Genomic DNA, 10,000 nt, shown 5'->3' with positions numbered 1-10,000 from the left:
CAATCTCAACTACATGTTTCACATTGGTTTTGTTTTGTTGTGTTGTTTTATGATGGGGTTGGGATGTGGTTCTAATATGTGGTTGTGATCTGATGGTTGGTTGTGATGTGGTTATGAGGTGGATGTGATGTGGTTGATTTTTGGTTGTGATCTGACCTCACCTATGACAGTGACAGTGAAGGTACAGTTAGCCTGGTTCCCAGCACGGTCTGTAGCTGCATAGGTGATCCTCTCCTCTCCTATAGGGAACAGCTGGGGAGGGGTGTACACAGGTTTCACCTGGACCAGGACCTAGAGGGCAGAGGTCAGAGGTATTTGAATTTTGATTGATTAGGATCCCCATTAGCCCGACGCCAATGGCAACAGCTAGTTCTACTGGGGTCTGACACAAAACTAAAAAGACATTACAGACAAAAGACTTTACAATTGACATACATTTTTAAAAAAAATGAACATTGAGTATGTGTGTGTGCATCTATCAGTTACACATACAGTACCAGTCAAAAGTTTGGACACACCTACTCATTCAAGGGTTTTTCTTTATTTTTTACAATTTTCTACATTGTAGAATAATAGTGAAGACATCAAAACTATGAAATTGCACATATGGAATCATGTAGTAACCAAAAAAGTGTTAAACAAATCAAAATATATTTTAGATTTTAGATTCTTGATGACAGCTTTGCACACTCTTTTGACTGATACTGTACATGCCAGTAAATACACACAACAAGTAGGTTATATGCGGGAGAGGCGTTGTGCCGTAAGGTGTTGCTATATTTGTTTTTTGAAGCCAGGTTTGCTGTTCGCTTTCATTATATAAGATGGCTCTGTATAATACTATATCTTTCCTTGAATTTGTTCTGTGAAAAGACCCCTGGTGGCATGTCTGGTGGGGTAAGTGTGTGTGTCAGTGCTGTGTGTAAGCTGACTATGCAAACAATTTAGACTTTCCAACACATTAATGTTTCTTATAAAAACAAGAAGTGAGGCAGTCAGTCTTTCCTTAACTCTTAGCCAAGAGAGACTGGCATGCATAGTATTAATATAAACCCTCTGGTTACAATGAAGAGCAAGACGTGTCGCTCCGTTCTGGTTCAGCTGCAGCTTAACTAGGCCTTTCTTTGCAGCACTTGACCATATGACTGGACAATAATCAAGATAAGATAAAGCTAGAGCCTGCAGGACTTGCTTTATGGAGTGTGGTATCAAAAAAGCTGAGCATCTCTTTATTACGGACAGACCTCTCCCCATCTTTACAACCATTGAATCTATATGTTTTGACCATGACAGTTTACAGTCTAAAGTAACACCAAGTAATTTAGTCTCTTCAACTTGTTCAACAGCCACACCATTTATTACCAGATTCAGGTCTAGAACTTAGGGAATGATTTGTACCAAATACAATGCTCTTAGTTTAATAGATGTTCAGGACCAGTTAATTACTGGCCACCCATTCTTTGTTAAGGGTTTCAGTGACTTCATTAGCTGTGGTTTCTGAGGAGTATATAGCTGAATCATCAGCATACATAGACACACATACATTGGTAAAAATTAAAGCGTAGAGGGCCTAGAGAGCTGCCTGGCGGTACACCATAATTGACATTAGAGAACCTTCCATTAAAGAAAACCCTCTGAGTTCTTTTAGATAGATAGCTCTGAATCTACGATTTGGCAGAGGTTCAAAAGCTATAACACATAAGTTTTCTCAACAACAGGTTATGATCAATGATATCAAAGGCTGCACAGAAATATAACAGTACAGCTCCCACAATCTTCTTATTATCAATTTCTTTCAACCAATCATCAGTCATTTGTGTCAGTGCAGTACATGTTGAATGCCCTTCTGTACAAGCATGCTGAAAGTCTGTTGTTAATTTGTTTACAGAGAAATAGCATTGTGTTTGGTAGGGGTCAGTGGTCAAAAGAACACCGTTACCATTCGATTACTCAATAAACCCTGACAGGTTTAGTTCCTCTACAGTATTCTTCCTTCCTTGGGAGTTTTTGCTTGTTCCTTGACACTGTGCTACTGTTTGCTCTTTGGGGTTTAGGACTGGGTTGATGTTTTTCACCTTGTGACTCTTTGTGAAAAGCTGTTCACGAAAAAAGATTAAAGGTAGACTTAGATGATGTAAACTCAGCAAAAAAAGAAACACCCCTTTTTCAGGATCATGTCTTTCAAAGATCATTCATAAAAATCCAAATAACTTCACAGATCTTCATTGTAAAGGGTTTAAACACTGTTGCCCATGCTTGTTCAATGAACCATAAACAATTAATGAACATGGTCGTCAAGGAATGGTCGTGAAGACACTAACAGCTTACAAACGGTAGGCAATTAAAGTCACAGTTATGAAAACTTAGGACACTAAGGAGGCCTTTCTACTGACTGAAAAACACCAAAAGAAAGATGCCCAGGCTCCCTGCTCATCGGCGTGAATGTGCCTTAGGCATGCTGAAAGAAGGCATGAGGACTGCAGATGTAGCCAGGGCAATAAATTGCAATGTACGTACTGTGAGACGCCTAAGACAACACTACAGGGAGACAGGATGGACAGCTGATCGTCCTCGCAGTGGCAGACCACGTGTAACAACACCTGCACAGGATCGGTACATCCGAACATCACACCTGACATCACACGTGACAGGTACAGGATGACAACAACAACTGCCCGAGTTACACCAGGAATGCACAATCCCTCCATCAGTGCTCAGATTGTCCGCAATAGGCTGAGAAGCTGGACTGAGGGCTTGTAGGCCTGTTGTAAGGCAGGTCCTCACCAGACATCACCGGCAACAACGTCGTCTATGGGCACAAACCCACCGTCGCTGGACCAGACAGGACTGGAAAAAAGTGCTCTTCACTGACGAGTCGCGGTTTTGTCTCACCAGGGGTGGTGGTCGGATTCACGTTTATCGTCGAAGGAATGAGCGTTACACCGAGGCCTGTACTCTGGAGCGGGATCGATTTGGAGGTGGAGGGTCCGTCATGGTCTAGGGCAGTGTGTCACAGCATCATCGGACTGAGCTTGTTGTCATTGCAGGTCATCCTGACATGACCCTACAGCATGACAATGCCACCAGACATACTGCTCGTGATTTCCTGCAAGACAGGAATGTCAATGTTCTGCCATGGCCAGAGAAGAGCCCGGATCTCAATCTGGCAAATCTGGTGCAGTCCATGAGGAGGAGATGCACTTCATTACTTAATGCAGCTGGTGGCCACACCAGATACTGACTGTTACTTTTGATTTTGACCCCCCCTTTGTTCAGGGACACATTATTCAATTTCTGTTAGTCACATGTCTGTGGAACTTGTTCAATTTATGTCTCAGTTGTTGAATCTTGTTATGTTCATACAAATATTTACACATGTTAAGTTTGCTGAAAATAAACGCAGTTGACAGTGAGAGGACGTTTCTTTTTTTGCTGAGTTGAGATGCAGAAAGCAAACAGCATGGTGGGTAAATATCCGTAACAACTAAGAGGGTTGAAGCGCAAGGCTCCACTTCTCCCCTGTTTTGGTCCCCTGGCAACCAGGCTGTAACAGTGTGAAGCAAACCCATGCACAGATACAGTGTGTGACTGTGTGAGAGAGAAGTCTTGCATCTCGCTCTTCTCAATATCTGCGGTGCTGCTCGTGGCAACCTTTTACCTCAGGACAGGTACGTATGCAAACACTAGCATCCCCTGGAGGAGTAAAGAGACAGCCCTCTCCTCACCTCCTGCCCAGAGTTGTCAGTAGCAGCAGGCACGTTCCAGCTGATGTTGGCAGTGCCACGCCTCTCGTCCGTCTCTGCCACCACGTCTCTGGGGCACTGGACCCAAGGGGGCTCTGAGTCTGGATGGAGTGAGAAAACAAAATGACAGATGAAAGGCAGAGATGGAGAGGTTGAGAAAATAAACAACCAATAAATGACAGTCTTGAGTATTCGAGTGGACGGAGAGGATGGATAAAGAGGGTGAGAAAATAAACAACAACAATAAATCACTGTAAAATCCTAAATCAATTTTATTCTGTTTCAATTCCAGTCAGTTTAACTTGACATGATGGCACTCCATATGATTGCCATTCAACTCCTCAATTGACAGGAAATTAGATGGAATTAACTCCAACTCTTCTAAGAACAATACCCAGTGGGTAAAACCTGGTTGAATCAATGCTGTTTCCACGTAATTTCAACAACAAAAATCTGTGATGACGTTGAATCAACATGGAAAACTGATTTGATTTGAAAAAAGTAATCAATTTACGGGCATTTTGTATTTTTTTCACCCAACTTTTAACCTAAATCCAATGACATGGTGAAATGTTCTGTTGATTTCACGTTGGATTTACTTTAGTTGAAAACTCAACCAAACGTTGAACTGACGTCTGTGCCCAGTGGGTACACTTACAAGAGGGACATGAACTAAAGCAACAAACCGAGGAAGAGACTTTGTCTTCATCCCAAATGGTACCCAATTCCCTACATAGTGCACTACTTTTGACCAGGGTAGTGCACTGTGTAGGGAGTAGGGTGCCATTGGGGATGCAGCCTTCTACATCACACATTGTCATATGTGGCCCTGCTACTTCTTATCACTGAGGGAGTGACAGTGCTGTCACATATAACCTCTGACCTCTCTAACACAGCACGTCAGAGCCCCCTCCGTTTTTAATTAATTGTACTGTAGTCTAACACATCGACTTCATAGCCAATTATATGTCCATCTTTATTATCGACATCACCTCATAGCCATATAAGTCTATTACAGCTGTCGCTATCTCTGTTCCATCCCTTACATACTAGTGCAATGCTAACCCTTTGTACTGACCACCAGTTCCACAGAGCTAGTTGTGTCAAACACCTGATTCCTTCTAACCTTTACTAAGCCAGGTAGGTCATTGAGAACAGAGCTGGACTACCTTTTGTGTGGAAGTTCACAGCTGGACATGACCCATCTAGTGAAGTATCCGTCTCTATTAAACTTACACACAGACTTCTGATCAGATCTGCCAGGGTTTTCCCTTTATTGGAAGGGAAATATTTTACTGTTTGTGTCATAGGTATTATGAGAGAGGCTGGAACCAGGTCAGCTCTCTACTCTTCTCTCCTTTCTTCTCTTCTCTTCTCTTCTATTCTCTTCTCTCTACTCTTATTCTTTTCCCCTCCCTCCCTCCCTCCCTCCCTCCCTCCCTCCCTCCCTCCCTCCCTCCCTCCCTCCCTCCCTCCCTCCCTCCCTCCCTCCCTCCCTCCCTCCCAGATGTGCCAGTGAGAAGAGAACCAGAGCAGACCCACCTTGGCCTCAGCCATCCCATGGATCTCAATGACATCCCCCATCCCTCTCTCCACTCCTTTTATCTTTATGACATATCTTCCACTTTTTAATGACACAGCCTTAATCAGCCTGCTTTCTATTGGAGGCCATGAGGGATGCGTGTGTGTGTGTGTGTGTGAGCATGCGTGCGGGTGCGGGTGCGTGTGTGTGCATGCGTGCATGCGTGCATGCGTGCGTGTCCATGTGTGCATGTGTGTGGATATAAAGCCCGAAACAGTACTCATTCTACAGCCACCTCTTTCACCTGCAAAGCATCTGGAGAAGCTGTATGCAATTACAACGTTGTTCCCCCAACCCTCAAACACAGGGATTGGTTCTCCTCTGTATTAGGGACTACAAAAGCAGTCAGCAGAAGGTTCACGTGGAAAGAAATGCACGGAAGGTGCAGAAGGGGTGCATGGAAAACTGTCTCACGAGCAGACACACACACACACACACACACACACACACACACACACACACACACACACACACACACACACACACACACACACACACACACACACACACACACACACACACACACACACACACACACACACACACACACACACACACACACACACAGTATCCTACATTTTGTTTTACCTGTGCAGGTGGCTTTATGGATGTTAGTGCTCCAGTCCCCGGAGGAGAGACAGCGTGCCTCCAGGTCTCCCTGGAGACGGTAACCGTGGCGACAGGCAAGGCGGCACAAGGTGCCAGGCTTCACTTTCCTCTGTCCACAGGCAGGGGGCGACAGCAGGACGTTCCTCAAAGTCACCATGGGGGGACAACGCACCTCTGAGGCGAGAGAGACATATACAGTACAGTACCAGTCAAAAGTTTGGACACACCTACTCATACAATGGTTTTTCTTTATTTGGACTATTTTCTACATTATAGAATAATACGGAAGACATCAAAACTATAACACATGTAGTGACTGAATAAGTGTTACAAATCAAAATATACTTCATATTTGATATACGAGATTTCCACTGGACAGATTAGTAGCGGTTTCTTTGCATAAATTATGTCATGAAGGCCTGATTCACGCAGTCTCCTCTGAACAGTTGAAGTTGAGATGTGTCTGATACTTGAACTCTGTGAAGCATTTATTTGGGCTGCAGTTTCTGAGGTGCAGTTAACTCTAATGAACTTATCCTCTGTAGCAGAGGTAACTCTGGGTCTTCCTTTCCTGTGGCGTTCCTCATGAGAGCCAGCTTTAGCGACTGCACTTGAAGAAACTTTCTTGAAATGTTCCATATTGACTGAACTTCATGTCTTAAAGTAATGATGGACTGTCTCTTTCTATTCTGGTTAGAGCCAGTTTGTGCTGTTCTGTGAAGGGAGTAGTACACAACGTTGTATGAGATCTTCAGTTTCTTGGCAATTTCTCGCATGGAATAGCTTTCATTTCTCAGAACAAGAATAGACTGACGAGTTTCAGAAGAAAGTTCTTTGTTTCTGGCCATTTTGAGCCTGTAATCAAACCCACAAATGCTGATGCTCCAGGCTCTCAACTAGTCTAAGAAGGCCAGTTTTATTGCTTCTTTAATCAGTACAACAGTTTTCAGCTGTACTAACATAATTGCAAAAGGGTTTTCTAATGATCAATTAGCCTTTTAAAATGATAAACTTGGATTACCTAACACAACGTGCCATTGGAATACAGGAGTGATGGTTGCTGATAATGGGCCTCTGTATGACTATGTAGATATTCCATAAAAAATCTTCCATTTCCAGCTACAATAGTCATTTACAACATTAACAATGTCTACACTGTATTTCTGATCAATTTTATGTTACTTTAATGGACAATAAGTGTGCTTTTCTTTCAAAAACAAGGACATTTCTAAGTGACCACAAACTTTTGAACGGTTGTGTGTGTATATATATATATATATATATATATAGAGAGAGAGAGAGAGAGAGAGAGAGAGAGAGAGAGAGAGAGAGAGAGAGAGAGAGAGAGAGAGAGAGAGAGAGAGAGAGAGAGAGAGAGAAGATGAGACAGAAGATGAGATATACTATGAGTGAAGCAAGTCATTTGTCGTGGTCAGGTCACATAGTCAGGGAAAATTCCATGCCCTAACTGAGAAGACATCTTTTGACAGTCACAAAAAACTGACTGCATTGACTTCAACTACATGAAGCAGAGAAACACAAAAACTTACAGTAATGGAACTGGGGAAGGAAAAGAAGAGAATAATCTTGGAGCACATCAACCTGTTTCCTGTGTTTTCACCCTACAGAGAGATTGAATCTCTGGCCTTTAAACAAGGCTCGCTCAGTCGTCATGCAATAAACCAATGTTCTGAAGCAGTAAATCAGTTTCACTACAAAAGAAACAAGAATGTCCTCGGAAATTAATATAAGACCGCACAGCTATTATAGACAAGGGGTTTAATGCATTCCTGGACATAGTGCTTGTGAGTGGCTTCCACCCAGAACTGTCCCCAGATCATTCTCTAGTCTTTTGGCTTCTAGATGGAGTCAGATTTGGAGGAGAGGAGGAAGAGAGGAAAGGAGAGGAGGAAGAGAGGAGAGGAGGAAGAGAGGAAAGGAGAGGAGGAAGAGAGGAAAGGAGAGGAGGAAGAGAGGAAAGGACAGGAGGAAGAGAGGCGAGGAGAGGAGGAAGAGAGGAGAGGAGAGGAGGAAGAGAGGAGAGGAGAGGAGAGGAGAGGAGAGGAGAGGAGAGGAGAGGAGAGGAGAGGAGAGGAGAGGAGAGGAGAGGAGAGGAGAGGAGAGGAGAGGAGAGGAGAGGAGAGGAGAGGAGAGGAGGAAGAGAGGCGAGGAGAGGAGGGTGAGAGGAAAGGAAAGGAGAGGAGGAAGAGAGGAAAGGAGAGGAGGAAGAGAGGCGAGGAGAGGAGGAAGAGAGGAAAGGAGAGGAGGAAGAGAGGAAAGGAGAGGAGGAAGAGAGGAGGGAAGAGCAATAGGAGAAACACTCTCCTCTCAAAATAACAGTGGAGACTTCATCGGATTAAAAGAAAATATATCCAGCCCCTTTAAGCAGCCAAAGTGATCACATTACACTGCTACACAAACAAACTGTAATTCAATCAGAACTTCATCCGGGGGAGATTGGAGTCGATCAACAGAAACGAAATGAGTGCCTTTGGTTAGATGTCTGTAGCTTTTAAATAGCTAGAGAGAGAGAGAGATACAGAGAGACGGTGAATCATTGGAGGCCAAAGCCGAATGGCCGGAGGTTTGTGGGTAAAACACTACCGTTCTGCCCATTTGTTGTGTGTTTGTGTGCCTGACCTGTGGTGGTGCCTCTGTGTGGTGAGTGTGTGTGCGTGCACGTGTTGGGCATGTGTGTGTGTGTGTGTGTGTGTGTGTGTGTGTGTGTGTGTGTGTGTGTGTGTGTGTGTGTGTGTGTGTGTGTGTGTGTGTGTGTGTGTGTGTGTGTGTGTGTGTGTGTGTGTGTGTGTGTGTGTGTGTGCCTGTGTCAGACATCTTTTGTTATGAGCAGGCAGATATATCTTTCTCTAAAGTGATGTAGCGCTGCTGCAAGCAAATCCACACCATATGTTTAACCACTGTGTTCTGTTTCAAGTGTGTGTGAGCGTACAGTATTGTACACCAACACCCCAGTACATGCATCTTGCTCTGACCTTTCACCTAATAATGAATTGTCAGAGGAACAACGGAGGAATCACAACACAGACACACTGAACTCTGTCAGACTGGGGAGGCTGGAGTCAAGGTTGTTCACTGACACTATAAAGATGGGAGTATGAGATGAAGACACCAAGGGTGTGACGAGGGAGAGCGGGGTAGAATGAGGTTTCAGGGGGAGAGCTGGGTAGTAGGTTCCTGCAGGCTTACCCACACACCGTGGTTGGATCCCGCTCCACTGCGAGTCGGCCTGACAACTGAGCCTGGCGTCTCCCTCCAGCTTGTAGCCCTTGGCACAGCGCACCTCACACGCTGCCCTGTAGGAGGCGACACCCGTGCTGCAGTTCATGTGTCCATGCTGGGGCGGGGAGAGGGTGGGACAGGAGCGCACTGCGGTACACAGAGAAACAGAACAGGACACAAGACTTCGAGACTGCCAGTCTAACTGCAATGAAAATATCTGGTTAAACTAAGAGAAGGAGGAGAGGAGAGCGTGCGAGAGATCGAGAGAGAGAGAGAGAGAGAGAGAGACAGACTGGTAGGAAAAAAGAGGCAGATACAATGAGGATTGAAGAAGGCACCATTCCTAAAGAATACTTCATGTGTCTAAAACATTAGCTGAATATTTTATGGGACCTATCATTTGCTCTACTGCAATGATCATGAACGGATGGTCCTAGTTGGCCTGATGTCTAACAGAGTGTGTTCAGTGTGCCGGTTTTCATCATCACTGATACACAGTCTTTCAGGAGACCCTCTCTCTAATAGTTGAACTGGCTGGGAGTCCCACAGTGGAACAAGACAGACTGACAGACAGGTAGAGAGACACACACAGACATGCATGCAGACACACGCACACACACGCAGGCAAGCAGGCAGGCATCTATGCACACATACGCTCTCTCTCTCCCTCTCTCTCTCTCTGCAGCTGCTGGCACACAGTAGTGATCCCAGTAAACGTTTACCCATAATTCAATCCGAACACACATGATCTTAATCTACAGTCAAAATGTTGACACACCAGCCAGATACTCCACACACCATGTTCCAACTTAACAAGCCTCTTACC

At 44.6% G+C, this 10,000-nt stretch overlaps 1 protein-coding gene across 1 annotated transcript in view; it reads right to left on the bottom strand.

The window, feature by feature from the left end:
* Positions 1 to 10,000, bottom strand: part of svep1 (sushi, von Willebrand factor type A, EGF and pentraxin domain containing 1) — a 131,634-nt gene that overhangs the window by 50,690 nt on the left and 70,944 nt on the right. The window contains exons 6-9 of the mRNA XM_038995253.1: positions 9,142 to 9,321; positions 5,914 to 6,108; positions 3,726 to 3,844; positions 162 to 291 (exon numbers count right to left, since the gene is read on the bottom strand). Of these exons, the coding sequence (XP_038851181.1) occupies positions 162 to 291; positions 3,726 to 3,844; positions 5,914 to 6,108; positions 9,142 to 9,321 (624 nt within the window). The remainder of the gene's footprint in view (positions 1 to 161; positions 292 to 3,725; positions 3,845 to 5,913; positions 6,109 to 9,141; positions 9,322 to 10,000) is intronic.

The sequence above is a fragment of the Salvelinus namaycush genome, chromosome 6 (genome assembly GCF_016432855.1).
Source record: "Salvelinus namaycush isolate Seneca chromosome 6, SaNama_1.0, whole genome shotgun sequence".
Taxonomy (NCBI): Eukaryota; Metazoa; Chordata; class Actinopteri; order Salmoniformes; family Salmonidae; genus Salvelinus; species Salvelinus namaycush.
This window is presented reverse-complemented; position numbering and strand designations above follow the sequence as displayed.